This window comes from Ochotona curzoniae, unplaced genomic scaffold (assembly GCF_017591425.1).
Source record: "Ochotona curzoniae isolate NIBS_2020 unplaced genomic scaffold, NIBS_Ocur_1.0 contig_883, whole genome shotgun sequence".
Classification (NCBI taxonomy): Eukaryota; Metazoa; Chordata; class Mammalia; order Lagomorpha; family Ochotonidae; genus Ochotona; species Ochotona curzoniae.
In genome coordinates, this window is record NW_024466599.1 from 36561330 (window position 1) to 36581128 (window position 19799).

Sequence of the window (19799 nt, forward strand, 5' to 3'; positions counted from 1 at the left end):
TTTCCAAGTATAGCACAGCAGAAGTAAACCACAAGGAGTAATGACGTCGTTTATTTTGAACGTAATCATGGGATGGGGTAGGGATTTGCATTAAAGAGTAGACATGGGATTTCAGAGGAGAACATTCCAGTGTATTGTGGTTATTTGTGAGTAAAGGGTAGTGGGAATGCTATCCAGATATTCAAGTAATTCATGAGTGTTTCTTCATGGCCCAGGGAGATACATTACAGATGGTTGTGTTACAAGCCTAATCTTAAAGTTACTGAGCAAGTAAGGCCTGTACTTCTGTGATCTGGTAAAAAGTCTGCAAATCCTGACTCACTTTAAAACTATAAAGCATACCCAAGTTGGTAGGTACAGATCACATTGGGCTGTGTAAAATATTTCTTGTTCCTAGAAACTTTATAGCAAAAGAAAGACATCTGACTGAATGACAGTAGAGTTGACGTGAAGTCCAATACACATCTTGTTCCTCCATTCTTGAACTTTTAGCTCTTCATTGACATTTTTGCAGACATGTAGATCTCCAACTGTGATCTGTAGAATTATAACATCACCTAGGAACTTCACAGAAATGGAAATTTTTGTAACGAAACAAATGAGGCCTGAAGGTGGGACCCAGCAATGTAATAAGCCCCCCCCCCCCCAGCTATATCCGATGCTTACTCAGAACAAATGGATTGAATTGGCTTTCCAACTCAGGTCATTTTTACCAATTACAAATAAAAAGTATAGTTCAGAGTAGCAAGCTCTGTATTTTTCTTCCAATAAAATTAATTCTTTAATACTACAATTACTTAAATCTACCTAAGATAAGCCTAGCATAGCAGGCTCAATAGTATTTTTCTTAGTAGAAAAGTATTCTTTTAATACCAGTTGCATTAAAACCACCTAATGTTTGATATTTTGACCACCTGTTTTGAGAGCAACATCAAAATTTACTCTGAATAGGTCGATAGAATGAATGCCAGTAACATTAACTTGGTATTCTTACACACAGAAATATATTCCAATGTAAAGTTTGCAAATGATAGGAATTAAGTCTTATGAGTATTTGCCAATATTGACAGTAGTCCCCTTTGTGGTTTGGTTTTCCACAGTTAATTATCTAAGGCCCACAGCATAAAAAACGGGAAAATTCTGGCAACAAATCCTAACTTTTAAGTAACTTTTATTATAGTGCTCTGATTGTGTTTTACTATTCATTTTTAACTCTGCCTGATTTATAAATTAAGCCGTAAATATATATAATTCATATCCCCATTGGGTAAGAGGGGACTGCTGTATCATATAATAGTACCACAGGCTGTACAAATTGTTTCCATTAAAATCACAAAAACAAAAATAGAATGCTTCTTAACACACTGAAGAATACAATTTTAAAAAGCTGATCTGTTGACAAACCATGAGTTTATTTCTGCTTCTAATCCAAATAAATTTTGGCAGTTTTATTCACAACTGCAGTAGAGAATAATGCTTATTAAGAACCAATGTTCTTGCACTATTTTGTTAACAGTGGTACTGTCACACTTGATAAAGGACTTCAGCAGTGTATGCTGTAATTCAGTTGCCATCATTTTTAGAACACACGCTTTTACTTGTTCTCTTCTGCCAGTGGCAATAAGAGTCCATGATCTTTTGTAAAGTACATGTAGAACTGGTTCTCAAATTTGCATTTTAGAGTCACCTGGAAAACTCAAAGCCCGACAGGTGATTCCAATGTGCATCAAGGTTGAGAGCCACCGCCTTTCACTTGATCTTAGCCAAAAGGCCAAGAAGCGACTGCCTTTAGATTTCAGCACCCAATTCCTATCCAGAAAATAAGAACTTTGAGACATTTAAATTTTGACAACTTAGATTGAGAAATTCAATATTCTGAGTATACTGCAGTAATGCCAACCATTCTGTAGTTATCTAAGGTGCCTCTGGTGGTAGACTTGCCGATTCTTGCTGTCAAGGTTACTCCTGCTAAAGTTCTCATGGAGAGAAATCACTGCTTGTGAATGAATCTCCTTTGTGCACAGGATGTCTTAGGACTAAAGGCATTAAAAACCCTTTTGTAGATGTTTTAACTCCCACATAAATGCTCTCAACCCTGGCTGCACTTTACGAACAAAAATCTACCACATTCAAATCCTCAATCTATTAAATCACAACCCATGGTTGTGTTTATCAGGATGTTCAAGTAGAAATTTAATAATAGAATGCCAATTTTTTATTCAATGACCTGTACTTTTCACCTTATTTGAGATTTTTGTACGACACCTTAAGGTTATGTTTCTGAAACATTTGAGTTTCAGCTCACAATCAAAATTTTTTATGAAGGTCAGAACCTGAGGCATGGGCACAGAAAGTTAACAAAGCCAGGTTTGAGACAGCAGTTTCACGTGATGATTATGTCATCTGTGCAGTGCAAACGAAGGAGTCTGGAAGGTGGCTGCAGGTCCTTGAAGTGCTCAGCTTACTCTGGTTCTGATCAAAATCCAGGGCCCCAGTCCCAGACAGACCGAATCCGAATCTCCAACGAGGGAACTTGAGCATTAGTCTATTGAAGAAATTATTGGTGATTCTTCCAGGCAGACACACTTAGTAAATACTGCTAACAGTGGGAAAAAAGGCAATTTGGGAGATGGCATTAAGTGCAGTAATTTTATCTTCAAACTTAAACTAGAATCTCATATTTCCTCAGGAGCTGCTAAATATTTGACAAACTCAGGTCCATTCTCTTTTTGCCGGTGACAGATATTTGGAACTGGGAGGGGGTGTGTGTCACTTCATAGCTCTGTCTTAAGTTTCTCATAGAGGTCTTCTTGGTCAATCATGTCTGCATGCCCATTCCAGCGGTGATAGGCAAGGAGGGCGGCATTGTTAGCAGCAATGGCACTCATCTCCATGGCACTGGCCGCAAACTCTATGCCATTGAGGTAATAGAGTCTGTCGTGGAGTATGATGGAAGGACATTTCTTGGGGGGCTTATACTGAGGACTCGCAAACCAGGACCTCGTCACAGCATAATCATAGGACAAAAACAGCTTTGAAATTTGTGCTTTAGTAAGAGTTTCTTGGGAAAAAATCTTCCAAACGTGTGTTCCATCCGTTGATGGTTGAGGGCCATCCTTCTCTCTTACAGAGGCTGTAATCCCAATACTGTTAATGAACAAATCTGAATTATCAGTGGTTAAAACTGCAGAAAGACCAAATTTATCTTTGGCTCTAGAGCTAAAGACAGTTGAATTCAATTCCCCCTTAATTAAAGTTGTCACGACCTGTTGAAAGGACCCATGGAATTCTTCAATTGGAGGATCGAAGTTTAGAAAAGTTATGTTGGCCATTTTTTGATTCATTGGAGTGGCTATCAAGACAATGTCATAGAAGTCTGAACGAGTCTCAGATCCAGTTTGGTAGACCACTTCATATACCTTCGTGGAACTTCCTAAACAGAAAAAACAGTTTCTTTAGTGTTTCTAACATACTATATGTTATGCTTCCTACAAGAAATTCTCTGCCTTAGGCCGGGACCGGTGGTGCAAGTGGTTAAGGTTCTCGCCTTGAACGTGCCCCGGGATCCCATATGGGCGCCGGTTCTAATCCCGGCAACCCCACTTCCCATCCAGCTCCCTGCTTGTGGACCGGGAAAGCAGTCGAGGTCGGCCCAAAGCTTTGGGACCCTGCACCCGTGTGGGAGACCTGGAAGACGTTCCTGGTTCCTGGCTTTGGATGGGCACAGTACCGGCCGTTGTGCTCACTTGGGGAGTGAATTATCGGACGGAAGATCTTCTCTATCTCTCCTCCTCTCTGTATATCTGACTTTGTAATAAAAATAAAATAAATTTTTTTTTTAAAAAAAAGAGTTCTATCCCCAAAAATAACCATCTCATGCATTATTATCACATTGGGAGAATATTTCTACATGGCACAACAAATCCAGTTGTAGTTGCATCACTGTGACACTGAGCAAAAAAAGTTTACTGGAGATTTCCTCCTGAGTACTTTCTGCAAGGATGATTAAGAACAAAAAATTCCAAACTCACCTGTCTGCTTGGTCCTTGTTTTCTCCTCTATCGACACTACTGAGGCAGAAATAAGATTGCTTTTGGAAGCCTGGAGGAGCCTTGAGCAAACTAGTTTATTGCCGCCTTCTACTGCCCAAAGGCCAGAGTCAGTACAGGCCATTGATACCGCCCCTGAAAGCAAGAAAAAGAAAGTTTTGTAAGAGGCCTTCTACCCACATTCCCGTCCCTATTAGATGTTCTGCTCCAAATGTCTCCAGACATTGCAAAATAGCCCTTGGGAGCAAAATCTCCCCCCAGTGAAGACCAATGAACTACTGAGAGAAAAGAACCCTGGCTGAGTTCAGCAAAAGGCAACCTTCTCCAACCATGGCCCAAGTCAGAAGCCACCACACATCAGGAAATCCCACCCATGAACTAATCACTACCACCGCAAGGCGTGCCTTACCCACAAAAGTATTGATGCCCAAGCTCTGGCCGTAATTGGTCCTCATGACAGGAGCAACCATTTCATTAAGGAATTTCTCAGAGAAACCTGCCTTCTGCAAGCTTTCAAGAAGTGTTCGGTTAATCGTTCCAACGAAGTCATCCCCTCCTAGACCATGTAGCATTTTTTCCACAGTACTAAAGGCGTAGTCATGAGACTGGTAGCGGTAGATCCTTTTGAAAAGCAGAGAAGTGGCCATGAAACATCAAATGAGTTGGGGCAAAGGGAACACATAAAGCAAGGACATCATGTTGTAAGAACCACACTGATGCCTGTTTCCGTCTACTGAGTTCCTCTCTGTCCTGCAAGACATACTCCGCCACAACAGTCTCCAGCATGTTCCAGAAGACTTTAGCCCTCCTCCTTCTCCCCCTCCTCTAGAAATTCAGGGCTTCCGTTCTATGCCACTTCTTTTCTGCATGAATACAGTGTCTGGAGCAGCTTTAAGAAATGGGAATCTTGGGCCCAGCACCCTGGCCTAGAGGCTAAAGTCCTCGCCTTGAACGTACCAGGATCCCATATGGGCGCCAGTTCTAATCTCGGCAGCTCCACTTCCCATCCAGCTCCCTGCTTGTGGACTGGGAAAGCAGTCGAAGACGGCCCAAAGCTTTGGGACCCTGCACCCATGTGGGAGACCTGGAGGAGGTTCCTAGTTCCCGGCACAGCACTGGCCATTGCGCTCACTTGGGGATTGAACCATCGGACGAAAGATCTTCCTCTCTGTCTCTCCTCCTCTCTATATATCTGACTTGCCAATAAATAAATAAATCTTTAAAAAAAAAAAAAGATATGGGAATCTTGGGGGCCCAGCATGGTAGCTCAGCAGCTTCTTTACCTTGAATGCACTGGGATCTCATATGGGTACCAGTTCTAATCCCAATGGCCCTGCTTCCCAACCAGCTCCCTGCCTGTGGCCTGGGAAAGCAGTCAAGGACAGCCTAAAGTCTTGGGACCCTGCACCCATGTGGGAGACCTGGAAGAGACTCTAGGCTCCTGGTTTCAGATGGGCTCAGCTCCAGTCATTGCGGACACTTGGGGAGTGAATCAGACAGAAGATCTTCCTCTCTGTCTCACCTCTTCTCTGTATATCTGACTTTGCAATAAAAGTAAACAAATCTTTCCAAAAAAAAAAAAAAAAAAAGGGAATGTTGGACCTGAAGTTATAACCTACTGGTTAAATCCTCATCTTGCATCCACTGGATCCTATATGGGCACCGGTCATATCCCAGATACCTCATTTCCTATACAGCACCCTGCTTATGCCCTGGGAAAGCAGTAGAAGATGGCCCAAAGCCTTGGGGCCCTGCACCTGCATGGCAGACAAGGCAAATTTACAAAGACAAGGAGATGCAGAAAGATCTTCCATCTGTTGGCTCACTACACAAATGGCCACAATGGCCAGACTGAGCTGATCCAAAATCAGGAGCTGCCTCCGGGTCTCCCACATGGCTGCATGGTTTCAAAGATTTGGGTCATTCTCTGCTCTTGTCCCGAGCCATAATCATGGAGCTAGATCAGAAGTAGAGCAGCCAGGACAAGAACCAATGCCCACACCGTGATGCTGGTGCTTACAGGTGGAGGATGAACCAGTTGAGTCATCACGCCAGCCCCTCTTTACTCCATTCTTACTTCCCTGATCTTAAGTAACATTTTTAGACTCTGACGTAAATGACCACCTGCTCCTCATTCTTTCCTGTAAAAAAGTCAGGACCTCTCCTAGAAGCCCTAAAATAATTATTTTATCTTACCCTCTATTTGTTCAAAAAGTCTTGCATATGGATGCTTCCTCAATTAAGTCCACAGCCAGCACCAAAGCACAGTTACTGCTTTCAACTCCAGCATCCCTGTATCCCAAATGACACTGCCCGTTTGAGTCAAAGCTACCTTGCTTCCCTGCTGATGCTCCTGGGAAGGCAGCAGAAGATGGCTCAAGCCCTTGGACCCCTGCCACCGACCTAGGAGATCAAGATGAAGTTCCAGATTCCTGGCTTCAGGCTGGTCCAACCAAATGTTGCAATCATTTGGATAGTAAAACAACAGATGGAAGATACATTCACTCAACCGGTTGGTCCTCTCCATGCAGCGCCAGCATCCTATATGAGAGCCGGTTCATGTCCTGGCTGCTCCACTTCCCCCTCTAACTCCCTGCTTATAGACTAGGAAAGCAGCGGAGGATGGTCCAAAGCCTTGGGACCCTGCACCCATGTGGGAGACCTAGAGGAACTTTCTAGCTCCTGGTTTCAGATGGGCTTGGCTTCAGCCATTGTGGCCACTTGGGGAGTAAGCCAGCTGATCAAAGATCTTTCTGTCTCTCCTCTCTGTAGATCTGCCTTTCCAATAAAAACAAGGATAGAAAGAAAGAGAGAGATAAAGAAAACCTCTGTTAGAGAGATATCTCTGCTTTCCCTCTGCCTCTATAACTCTGACATTTCAAATAAATAAATATTTTTTTTTTAAATTAAGTCCAGGGACCTGAGTCCTATCTCCTATAAAAACTCTTGCCAAACAAGACTCCTCAACCACAGCAATATCACCATCTCCAAAATTATCAATAAAAATTGCTACTGGGCCCAGCGCTAGTCTACTAGCTAAAGTCCTTGCCTCGCATGCAACCAGAATCCATATGGGCGCTGGTTCATACCTCGCGTGCTCCACTTCCCAGCCAGCTCCCTGCTTGTAGTCTGGGAAAGCAGTCGAGGACAGCCCAAAGCCTTGGGACCCTGCATACCCATTGGGAGACCCAGAAGAAGCTCCTGGTTTCAGTTCAGCTCAGCTCTGGCTATTGCAGTCCCTTTAGGAGTGAACCAGTGAATGGAAGACCTTTCTCTCTGTGTGTCCTTCTCTCTGTATATCTGCCTTTCCAAACATAATAAAGCAATCTTTAAAAAAAAAATGGTACCAGTGCCACTCATTTGACACTGCAGAAATACTTTATATAACTTATTTAGGAGAAAGAATCACGTAACAATTCTCACCACTTTGTGGATTTCAAACCATGTTCACATAAATTAACCCATGCAGAGATCAATGCCCTGGCATACTTGGATAAGCCACCAACACCTTTGACAGTGGAATCCCATATGGATGCCAATTCAAATCCCAGCTGCTCCACTTCTAATCCAGCTTCCTGCTGATGAGTCTGGGAAAGTAATGGAGTGCTTGGGCACCTGCCATCCACACGGGAGATATGGAAGTTCCTGGCTTCCACCTGGACCAACCCAAGATAATAATGCCATTTGGGAAATGAATCAGTAAGAAACAACATCTCTCTCCTTCTCTTTCTCTCTATAAACTCCTCAAGGAAATAATTTTTTAAAAAATATTTATTTTATACTTATTTGAAATTCAGGTCCCACTTCTGATCCAACTTCTTGCTAAGACACCTGGGAGACAGCAGGGAATGGCCCAAGTACTTGGTTCCCTGCCATCCACATGAGAAGCCCAGATGCAGCTACAGGCCCCTGCCTTCACTCTGGACCAGCCAAAGCTAACATGACCACTTGGCAGAGCAAATATTCTCTCTCTCACTCGTTCATTCATTCACTCTGTATTTCCATCTGTCACTCTGCTTTTTTTTTTTTTTAAGATTTATTTTTATTATTTTTTCATTGGAAAGGCGGATATACAGAGAGGAGAGACAGAGAGGAATATCTTCCGTCCAATGATTCACTCCCCAAGTGAGCGCAACGGGCCGATACTATGCCGATCCAAAGCCAGGAGCCTCTTCCGGGTCTCCCACGCGGGTGCAGGTTCCCAAAGCCTTGGGCCGTCCTCGACTGCTTTCCCAGGCCACAGGCAGGGAGCTGGAAGGGAAGCGGGGCTGCCGGGATTAGAACCGGCGCCCATAAGGGATCCCGGGCGTGCAAGGCGAGGACCTTTAACCACTTGCGCCACCGCGCCGGGCCCTGCTTTTTTTTTTAAAGATCTATTTAAATATTTAAAGTCAAATATACATAGAAGAGCAGAGACAGAGAGGAAGATCTTCTATCCAATGATTCGCTCCCCAAGTGACTGCAATGGCTAGAGCTGAGATGATATGAAGCCAGGAGCTCTTCCGGGTCTCCCACATGGACGCAGACTCCCAAGCCTTTGGGCTGTCCTCCACTGCTTCCCCAGGTCATAAGCAGGGAGCTAGATGGGAAAAAGGGCCAACAGCACTAGAACCAGTGCGCACATGGGATCCTAACACATTTAAGGCGAGGACTTTAGCTGCTAGACCAGCACACTGGGCCCTTACTCTGCTCTTCAAATAAGTAAATGAGTTTTTTTTTTTTATTAGACATATGGGGCCTGACGTGGTATCCTAGTGGCTAAAGTCCTCCCCTGGCATGCCCAAGATCCCATATGGACACCAGTTCATGTTCCAAGTGCACCACTTCCCATCCACCTCCCTGCTTGTGGCCTAGGAAAGCAGTTGATGACAATCCAAACATTTGGGACTCTACCCATACGGGAAACCTGGAGAAAGCTCCAGACTTAGGATCAGCTCAGCTCTAGCCGTTGCAGCCGCTTGGGGAGTGAACCATCAGACAGAAGATCTTCTTCTCTGTCTTTCCTCCTCTCTGTATATATGCCTGTCCAATAAAAATAAATAAATCTTTAAAAAAATAAAAAATGTATGGTCATGATGTAATCCATGATGGACTACAGGGAGGTTCCAGGTCCCAGAGATATTGTAACCATAAAAGATTGTGCAAATATACTCTATGATGTATCTATTTCACTCTACTGAAATTACCTAAGATCATCTCTCTTAGAATGTATCCTGTTACTGAGTGAGACATGACTGTACTGACCAAAAAATGAGAAAGGAAAACTGGCACTGTATAGGATTGGCAAGCCTGCAATTCTTAACAAGATGGTTGTAAAAAAAATAAGTAGTCAGAGAAATCCTAACCAAAAAGGTGACAGGTGAACAAAGACTGTCGAATAAGAGCTCCGAGTCCAACAGAATTTTCCATCAAGAAGCAAAATTGAGACAATCCCCAGATAAATAGAAACTGAATTACACACTAACACATCCTGCCCTGTGAGAAATCATGAAAGCAAGCCTGCAGAAGGATACAAAACATTAGACAGATAAGTCAAATCCATGTGAAGAAACATAGAACACCATGAGAGGTAACTTCATGGGTGATGATAAAGGACAGGAAAAGCGTATTTTTCTGTAATTCTGTTACTCTCCTATGTCATTTTAAAGAGGGAATTTTAAAATTTCTTTTTAATTGAAAGGTGAGTTACAGAGAGAAAAGACAGAAAGAGACATCTTCCATCCACTGGCTCACTCCCCAAATGGCCACAAGGGCTGGAGCTGAGCCGATGAATCTAGGAGCCTCCTCCAGATCTCCCATGTGGGTGCAGGGGTCCAAGAAGTTGAGCCATCCTCCATTGCTTTCCAGGCCATAAGCTGGAACAGAAGTGAAGCAGCCAGGACACAAACTAACACCTGTATGGGATGCTGATGCCACAAAAGGATGATTAGCCTGTGAGGCCACTGTCTGGCTCCCTCTTGTGTGATTTTAAAGACAACTACACAAATCAACAACTCTAAAACTGTGACCTTGGGATTAAAATTCAGACACAATTTTCATGACAATAGCAAAAGGAAAGGGAAGCCACAAAGCTACCTTGACACAACGGATATGAACTTAAAACAGGATGGTGCACTTTTTTAATTGGAAAGGCAGATTTACAGAGAGGAGAGACAAAAAGATCTTCTGCCCACTGGTTCACTCCTCAAGTGGTCGCAATAGCCAGAACTGAACTAATCTGAAGCCAGGATCCAGGAGTTTCTTCCAGGTCTCCCATGAGGGTGCAGGGTCCCAAGGCCTTGGGCCATCCTTTACTGCTTTCCCAGGCCACAAGCAGGATGCTGGATGGGAACTGGAACAGCCAGGACATGAACCAGTGCCCATATGGGATCCTGGCACATGCAAGATGAGGATTTAGCCACTGAGCCATTGCACTGGGCCCAAAACTGTGTACTCTTAATAAACAACGTGTGCCTGGCACATAGCCTAGTGGCTAAAGTCCTCACTTTGCGCGCGCCAAGGTCCCAGCTCCTGCTGGTGTACACCAGGGCTGAGAGTGTAGTGGACAGGGCTGAACTGGGCCACAGCACCCTTTGGTTTGCAGAGGAAGGAGAGCAGTACAAATTGATCAACTATCCCAGCAAAGTTTGACAGCAAATGTCTGGTCCAATGGAGACTCTGAGGTGGACTACATCAACCAATTGACCTTGGAAAGATTTCCTTATCCTTGCTGCGATAGCAACAGCATGTCAGAACTATCAAAACCACTTGAGCAGAACCCTTAGAACATGGTCCACAACAGGGACCCTGGGATGACATCAGGTACTGAGGTGGTTGGAGGCTGGGTGTGGTCTCTCTCATTCTATCCTCCCCTCCCCAGATACAGGAAGAAGAAAAAGTATAAACAAGAGTCTTGCCTAATTTCCCCCATCCTCAACCCTTCCCATCCTGATCAATTATGTAAATATCATCAAAAATAAAATTTAAAAAAGAAGAAAAGCAAGGCCTCATACTTCCCACTTCAAAACACATTACAAAGTTACAGTAGTCAACACAGTACAGTACTAGCACAAAGACAGGCACATACAGACAAGGGACACTGAAATCCCAAGGCTGCAAGCTAATGATACTAAGAAGAGTGGAAATTTCCTGTAGTTGTGGGGTTCTGGGGGTGGTTTTCATGAGAGACCCTCAGGTCATTGAGTTACTGAGGAAAGGTGGCTCTTGCCACACTCCAAAACTATGAGCTAACTGAACCTTTTCTCATCAAGTTAGATGCCTCAGGTATTTCACAATGGTAACAAAAAGGCAATCCATAAAGAATGGCTCTGGCTGCTATCCTGCAAGGTCACAAAGGTAAAAGGAGAAAGTTCAGGAGGTGTAACTGCTGTCACAAGCAAACACAAACCTCACACAACTGGAATTGATTATCTGGTGAAATTCAAACTCAGTTTCACTGGACTCAATTCCAGTAACCTGCAGGGCTGACTCCTTGAAAGTCTGGGAGAAGAGCTGGTGCTCTTTCACAGCTGCCTCCATCCTCCTGCATTGCTCAGCTCATGCAATCACACCCCATTCCAGCCTCTGCAACTGCTTGCTCCCATCATCCCACTCCTACCCCCCTGATCCTCCTGCCTTCTTTGGGGCTTCACTGGGTCTACCCACTTGATTTGGAGTAATCTCCCCATCTCAAGATCTTAGCTAATCTCACGTTGGCAAAATCCCTGTCCCGTGTCAAGTACCACATTCACGGGCTCCAGGAATTAGGACTCAGACAGCGGGGGAAGTGAGTCAGGAGCAGCACTCAGTATGTCAAACCAAGTCACACCAACAACCCACATGGACTCAATATAAACTGGATTTGGTAAATAATAAAATAATGAATAAATAAACAAACAGGCCTGGCACAATACCTCAGCTGGTTAATCTTCCCCTTGCAAGTGCCAGGATCCCAAATGGGCACCAGTTCCTGTCCCAGCTGCTCCACTTCACATCCAGCTCCCTGCTTATGGCCTGGGAATGCAACAGAGGACAGCCCAAAGCCTTGGAATTTTGCACCCATGTGGAAGACTCAGAAGACTCCTGGCTTCAGATCAGCCCAGTTCCAAACGTTGTGGCCACTTGGGGAGTGAACCAATGGATAGAAGATCTTTATCTCTCCTTTTTTCTGTGAATCTGCCTTCCCAATAAAAATAAACAAAAGAAAGAAAGAAAGAAAGAAAGAAAGAAAGAAAGAAAGAAAGAAAGAAAGAAAGAAAGAAAGAAAGAAAGAAAGAAAGAAAGAAAGAAAGAAAGAAAATAAAAACTGGTGGTTTTAACAAGAAGGAAACCTTTCACTGTGACTCTTTTTGGTCTCAGATCAAAACAGGTTAGGGATCTAACAGGTTCCCAGAGATGCAGCCAGGGCAAGACACACACATGAGCCTGAACCTGCCCTAGACATCTAGGTATCTTAATAAGAAGCCATCAAGCGCCCAGAGGATTCAGTTCAAAAAATAGCTGAGTCACTATGCCCTGCACTGTAATACTGCACACACCACAGAAGACAGGAAGTGTGCAACGTACAGCATTTCGGGGATGTTTGAAAAGAAGATGAAGGATGGTAAGAGTGTTAGGGGAAGGCTTTGTTGAAAGGAATGAGAACAGAACTCAGACACCCAATCAAAACTAGAAGCACATCGTCAAGTGTGAACATTCCACCCCAGTTCTTTCAACAGTAAAGCAGATGTGCAAACGAGAAGCTCAAAATTCTCTTTGGAACTGTGCGCACTCTGCCTTCCTAGGACTTGTCCAGTCCTCTGCAAGTTTCTATAGAAGATCACAAACACCACATTCAAGGGAACTGACTGCATTTGTCACATACTCATGCAACAATCAATCAATAAAATGGAGAACCTTTGGGCTTCTATACTATTAAAAACTAGACAAACTTACAAATATGTTCCAATTGTATCTTTTTAACCTAGTGACCCTTAACTCCAGCTAAAAGTAAGAACTCATTTGACAGGTCAGTGTGGTAGCCCAGCAAGCCAATCCTTCACTCTATGGAGCCAGCAACCCATATGGGCACTGGTTTGTGTCCTGGCTGCTCTATTTCCAATCCTGCTACCTGCTTATGGCCTGGGAAAGCAGCAGAGGATGGTCCAAAACCTTGGGACCATGCACTCATTTGGGAAACACAGAGGAAACTCCACAAGCCTAGATTCATATCAGTTTCACTCTGGCATTTGCAGTCATTTGAAAAATGAATCAATGGATGGAAGACCTTCTCTATATATCTCTTCTTCTCTGTCACTATAAAATCTGCATTAAAAAAAAAAATCCTCAGACCCAGCATGGTGGCCTATCGAATAAAGCCCTCACCTTGAATGTGCTGGGATCCCATATGGACGCCAGTTCTAATCCCGGCAGTCCCGCTTCCCCTCCAGCTCCCTGCTTGTGGCCTGGGAAAGCAGTTGAGGATGGCCCAAAGCCTTGGGACCCTGAACCTATGTGGAAGACCTGGAAGAGCTCCTGGCTCCTGGCTTCAGATCAGCTCAGCTCAGCCATTGCAATCACTTGAGGAGTGAGTCATTAGACAGAAGAACTTCATTTCTGTCTCTCCTCCTCTCTGTATATCTGACTTTGCAATAAAAATTAAAAATCTGTAAAAAAAAAAAAAAAACCTATTTGAGAATACTAACACTCAGACCCCTACCCAGAATAAATTAAAAAAGAACTCTAGGGCCCAGCGTGGTGGCGCAAGTGGTTAAAGGTCCTCACCTTGCACGCCCGGGATCCCATATGGGCACCGGTTCTAATCCCGGCAGCCCTGCTTCCCTTCCAGCTCCCTGCCTGTGGCCCGGGAAAGCAGTTGAGGAAGGCCCAAGGCTTTGGGACCCTGCACCCGCATGGGAGACCTGGAAGAGGCTCCTGGCTTTGGACCGGCATAGTATCGGCCCGTTGCGCTCACTTGGGGAATGAATCATCGGACGGAAGATCTTCCTCTCTGTCTCTCCTCTCTGTATATCCGCCTTTCCAATGAAAAAATAATAGAAATAAATCTTAAAAAAAAAAAAAAAAGAACTCTAGGAATAGGGTGTAATGTTCAGATTTTTAAAGACACCTTACTATTTATTATTATTATTATTATTATGCAGTAAAACGTGTTGTTCCAGATTGCTCTTTAACTTCCAAACCTGATTTTGGTAATGGGCCAAAACTGACTGCAACATACATTGATAGTAAATATATTTAGCTACCAGTACAACATGAATACAGAAAATAGCAAGGAGACTAGAACTGGGTGAGCCCACCCTGCTGGGGCAGGCATAGGACAGGCTTCCGGAGTGGCTTCCAGAATGCAGCCACATCCCAGGCTGGCAGTCCTCTTCACTGGTCACAACTGCAACAGGCTGGCTGAATTCCCACCTGCTCTCCAAGTATCTCATAGGGCATGATCACATTGCGAGACTGATATCATCCTGATGCATTTAAAGAAACAGAAACTTATGATGCAACATTAGAGACAGAAAGGTCAGCATTGACCATGGAGCGCATGTGTCAAAGCTGAGCTTCCTCATATACAGGTGCACACGGAGGATATTGCAGACCATAGGAATCTGCAAAGGACACCCTGTATAACAGAGAAGGGAGAACAGAACAAATCAGTCATTTACCCCAGCCATGTGTGTTGGCAGTGAAAATCTGGGTGAACAGAAGCTCTAAGGTGGACTATGTCAGCCAGTGGATTCTGAAGAGATTTCATCGTGCTTGGAGAACTGTTGAACTCTCAAAACCACTTGAGCAATGCCCTTGGAGCATGCCCCATGTCAGGGTCCCTGGGATGGGTGGGAGGCCGAATGTGGCTTCTCCCTTTATCGCCTCCCTTGCCCCACCCCAAAAACAGAAAAAAAAATTTAAAAAGAGAGAGAGAATATGGAAACAATGGTCTTGCCCACTTTCCTGTAGCCCTTGACCCTTTGTGCCCTAATCAACTATGTACAGATTATCAAAATTAAAAAAAAAAAGTAGGTCAGAATTGAGGTATCAAAATATCCAAGATGCAAAGGCAATCATTCTGCAACATCTGGGAAATCAAAAAATAGTCCAGGCTCTATAGCCCCTTGTCCCTGGGTCTCTTTTCACAGTTCTGAATTAATTTAAAGTGACTTTCTGGACCCAGTGCAGCAGCCTAGCAGCTATAGTCCTCACCTTGCATGTGCTGCAATCCCATATGGGCACCAGTTCATATCCCGACTACTCCACTTCCCATCCAGCTCCCTGCCTGTGACCTGGGAAAACAGTAAAAGGCAGCCCAAAGCTTGGGACCCCACACCCACGTGGGAGACCCAGAAGAAACTCCTGACTCCTGGATTCAGATCTGCTCAGCTTGAGCCGTTGCAGCCACATGGGAAGTAAAGCAGCAGATGGAAGATCTCAATCTCTCTCTCTCTCTTCTTCTTGTCTCTATAAATCTGACTTTCCAACAAAAATAAATAATCTTAAAAAAAAAAAAGTTTTGCAAAAGGTGATTTCATCATTTCCCAAAGGACAACTCTCTACTTGTCCAGCTAGCCACAGGGAAGAAAAATGATGCAACTGGGCAAGCTGTGTCCAGTGCCAACTGAACTTGACTGATCTGCCTGCTGAGCATGCAGCAACGGACAACCTACCTCCTTTTTCTTTTTAAGATTTATTTATTTACTTTAAAGAGTTAAAGAGAAGCAGGGAGAGACAGAGTCCTTCCATCCACTGGTTCACACCCCCAGTGACTACAATGGCAAGAGCTAGGGCCAGGCCCAAGCCAAGTGTCAAGAGCGTCTTCTGAGTCTGCCACCTGAGTGCAGGAGCCCAAACAAGCCACCTGTCTTCCTGAGCACATGAGCAGGGAGCAGCTGGACTGGAAGCAGAGCAGCCAGGACCTGAACTGACACTTACATAGAATGCTTACACTGCAGGTGGTGGTTTTAGCTGCTATGTCACAGTGCCAGCCCTGCTACTCTCTAGAAAAAGTAACTGGCTGGGATCAGGTATTTCCCACAGTGGTTAAGCCACTCCTTGGCACACCTGCAACCTCTATTAGATTGAATTCCGAGCTCCTGACTTCAGCCTGGCCCAACCCAGGCTGTTGTCAGCATTTGGCGAATAAATCTGCAAAAGGAAGATCTCAGTTTATTTGTTTCTCTCTCCCTTTCAGTCCTTTTGTCTTTCAGATAAATAAAAATAAACAAAAATTTCAAAAGCCAAAAGGAAAAAAACCTCTTGATGCCCCTATCCTCTACTACTTCATAACCTAGCACTTACCTGAGAAACATGTTCTGATAATTCAGTGACTTAATACCTGTAGAGTGTCTGGCAATGCTAAAGAAGCACTTGAAAAGCATGTTTCAAAAGCAAAATAAGCTCTCCCTTCAACTTCCAAGCAGATGGACAGTCCGCTTACACCTACTATGAGAACAGGTGCCTAGCCAACTCACAGACAGGGCTGCAGCTGGGTAGAGATCTGCTCCAAGAAACCATGATTCCTTAAGGTCATCTAACTAACAAGTCTTAAGTTAAACAGCTGGAAGAAACAGTACCTCATGAATTTGTCCAGCATGTCTTCCACCCACATGTGCATTCGGAGGGACTGAAATCCGTAGCGCCAAATGAGCTTCAGCATGTTAACAATAAACCAGCTGCTCTCCTCAAAAACCAGAGTGTCTCCATCGTACACGCCCACGAGGCCACCAGACACTGGAATGGCAGAAAGACCTGGAACATGGAAGGGTGGGGCCAGTCAGGAATTTCTATGTTGGTGGAATGAAAGCTTCTAGGGACACTTTCTGGGTCAAGGGCCTTCCCCAGTGATCAGGAGACACATGAATGGGACCCTGCCTTTAGAACAGGGAGATGCACCAGATACTCCTCACACTCTACGGGAGCAGGTTGTCTCCAAGATGGGTCAGATGATCGTGCAGCCACACCAAAATTAGACTGGCTATTTTTAACAGCATCCAAAAACATTTAAAAGTCAGAGGGAAAAGCTACAGTACCGATGGCATTCAGTGAGAACACAAAAACTTCACACATAAACTTAGTGCCAGGAATTGTTCCTAGATTCTGTTTGCCCTCATCAAATACATGGAAACAGAGAGCAGCACCAGGACTAAACTACCACAGGGCTGCTAGAGGAAGGTGCAGAGGAGGGCCAAGGCTGACACTGCATTGAAGTCACCAACAGCATCCCATAGCAGAGGGCCAGGGGAGTCCTAGTCCAACTTCAAGCTAATCTGCCTGGGAAAGCAGCAGAGGATGGCCCACATGCTTGGGACCCTGCCACTGTGTAGGAGACCTGGATAAAGTTCCAGGCTCCTGCGTCGGCCTGACCCAGCAGATGGAAAATCTCTGTCTTTCCATCCCTATCACTCTCTTCTCTACCACTGTGACTTTCAAAATATATCTTTAAAAACGAAAAAGAAAAAGCTGCTGGCAGGGAAGAGGTACACGCTGGAAGCTGCCTGTGCCTTCCGTCTGGTTGCAGCTAACTGGGAAGAGGCCAGAAGGACCCAATGTTCCCCAAAAGGTAAGAACCTGCACAAGCCTGCCAGACTTCCTTGGGGCCCTGCCCAGCTCTGGGGCTGGGCAGGGCAGCAGCCAGAGGTCCCGGGTTCCAAACCCGTGTCTGCACCCACCACTGGAGCACCGACCTTCTGCCTCTAGCACACACTTCCTCAGACGTGCAAGGAGCACTCTACAAGCTGTTGCCCGCTCAAAACATTCTGATTTAAGACTTGATTAACAGCAGCCACCCCCACCCCTTGGCTGTAATTCCAGATAACTTAAGATACAGATAACTAGTGTCCCATTACAGAAGAGCCTGTGCTAACAAGTACTATCGGGAAAGTGCCACCAACAGTCTCCCTGACTTCTCTGTGTGAGATGACTAATGAGGCTGTAAAGTCCCAGCACTTCACCTGATCAAAAGCACCCAGGAAGCTGCTCAGCTCTGCGATCACAATTACATACCCAGGTCTTTGACAAAACGCTTCATGTGTAGATTTAACGGATGGATGACAGAACCTCCCGCCTCGTACTCTTGATTTTCCACGCTCATGGTGGCCAGCCGGCCCCCCACCTCTCCTCTTTCAAACAGGTCCAGCTTCACATCTTTCCCAAACTTCTGCCGCAGATAATAGGCTGCTGAAGTGCCACCGATCCCTCCTCCGATGATGGCTATGGGGCAGAAAAAAACGGAACAGTTTCCCGTCTTACTTGCTCTTAACTTGGCTTGCTTTTCAAAAGGCCACTAACAGAGGGGACCCAAGACCAGGACCAGTAATTTAGGGAAGAGGAGAAGAAACTCCGAGCCCAGGCAGATATGTACCCAAACAAAAAGCTAAGTTCATATTAACTCACAAAATGACAAGATGATATTAATTCAGTTTTGTTGGATTTGTGGTTTTGGTCTGCTTTTTTTTTTTTTTTTTTTTTTTTTGACCAGATGCCCAGATTCTCACAGGTCTTTGAGGAGGTACTGAGTGGTCTGCACACCTTTCTGGCTGCCCAATAACACTTGGGAAGAGCAGAGCTGATCCTTTACGGCATGCATCTTCCATAAAGAGACCGCCATTTTTGCCTGGCTTTGTTCTGTCTCGCTGCAGAGTCAGTGGAGAGTGGTTAAGGATCCCAAAGAACACCGCTTTAATGGGGAAGGGAGGGGGGTCGAAGAGCAAAAGAACCAAGCCGACCGAAAGCAGGAAACGAAAAATTGCTTTGCCAGCTGCAAGCCTAAACAGAGAAACTGTGCAAGCAGGGGCCTCTGCAAGCCAGCCGACCTCAGCAAAGTGGAGATGGGGGAAGGGGGTGCGACCTCAATGGGGAAGAGGGCCGGACCAGCTGTGGGCATACTCCCTGCCCACACCACACTGGTGCACGCCTGAGATGTGCGCCCACGGCTGGACATTCCTGGACCAACCAGGACAACTGGTCTCGCCAAGGTACAGCAAAGGGAGCGTGAGGGCTTTGGCTTCTCGGGAACCCTCGGCTCCCCCAAAGCCACAGGGACGCTGGGTGCCTGCCCACTCCTCAATTGAGCATCTCCTTGAGCCCCAGGAGGGATGGCCTGCGTCCTTAGGCAGACTGAAAGCCGCGGCGTGAGCTGGTGGCGAGCAACGAGTTGCGCGCCAACCCGGCCCACTCGGCCTGTCCTGCGCCGTGGGGCCTGGGCACCCTATGCACCACCCGCCCGGCGCGGGCGCCCTCCCGCGCCCTCCCGCACCGCAGCCAGGTCGCCTACCGATCTTATCTGGTGGGGCCCGCAGTTCGGCGTTCCCAGGGCACCCCCAGCTGCACAGCAGCAGCCATAACCCCAATAGCGATGAGAAGCGCTCGGTGGCGACGCGCCCCATGGTCTGCTAGAGCGCCGCAGTCAGCGCCCAGCTTTCAGCCGTCTTGCCGCCGAGGTGCGTCTGCGCGCTCGGCCAGCCTCGCCTCCACACAGCCACGCCTCCCAGGCTGAAGACACTCCCGGCCCAGGCCAGGCCCGCCTCCAGCCTGTTCCCGGGGGCCGTCCCGCCCAGGCCAGGCCCGCCTCCTGAATACCCTAGGCTCCAGGCCGCGTGCCCCAAAGCCCCGCCCAGACCTGGCGCAGTCCCCTAGCCCAGACCCAAGCTCACCACGACCACCACGGAGTCCCGAGGCCCGGCTTCTTCCCAAGATACCAAAGCTTAAGACCACTCTAGCGGTCCTCAGACCCCATCCATTCTGGGGTCTGCTAGCTTCACTCACGCCCTCTTTTGCCCCTACAAT

At 45.9% G+C, this 19799-nt stretch overlaps 1 protein-coding gene across 2 annotated transcripts; it reads right to left on the reverse strand.

Moving 5' to 3' along the window:
- Positions 1 to 24: 24 nt before the first annotated feature.
- PCYOX1 (prenylcysteine oxidase 1) lies at positions 25 to 19445 on the reverse strand. 2 transcript variants are annotated; one of them, XM_040993251.1, is made up of 6 exons: positions 19288 to 19445; positions 18018 to 18224; positions 16589 to 16763; positions 4459 to 4670; positions 4032 to 4184; positions 25 to 3433 (listed from the first exon to the last, which is right to left on the reverse strand). In XM_040993251.1, the coding sequence occupies exons 1-6, from the start codon at positions 19397 to 19399 to the stop codon at positions 2775 to 2777; spliced, it is 1518 nt and encodes a 505-aa protein (XP_040849185.1). In that variant the 5' UTR covers positions 19400 to 19445; the 3' UTR covers positions 25 to 2774. The 2 variants fall into 2 exon arrangements, with proteins under 2 accessions (XP_040849185.1, XP_040849186.1); XM_040993252.1 differs by lacking the exon at positions 18018 to 18224.
- Between the last annotated feature and the right edge of the window lie 354 nt (positions 19446 to 19799).

Bases quoted from the DNA above. Each gene is read 5' to 3' on its own strand.
- PCYOX1 (XM_040993251.1), bottom strand. From the start codon at position 19,399: ATGGGGCGCGTCGCCACCGAGCGCTTCTCATCGCTATTGGGGTTATGG. The intron at 18,225-19,287 runs GTAGGCGACCTG...TCTGCCCCATAG, and splicing joins GGCCCCACCAGATAAGATCG to CCATCATCGGAGGAGGGATC. The intron at 16,764-18,017 runs GTATGTAATTGT...TCCATGTTCCAG, and splicing joins GCGTTTTGTCAAAGACCTGG to GTCTTTCTGCCATTCCAGTG.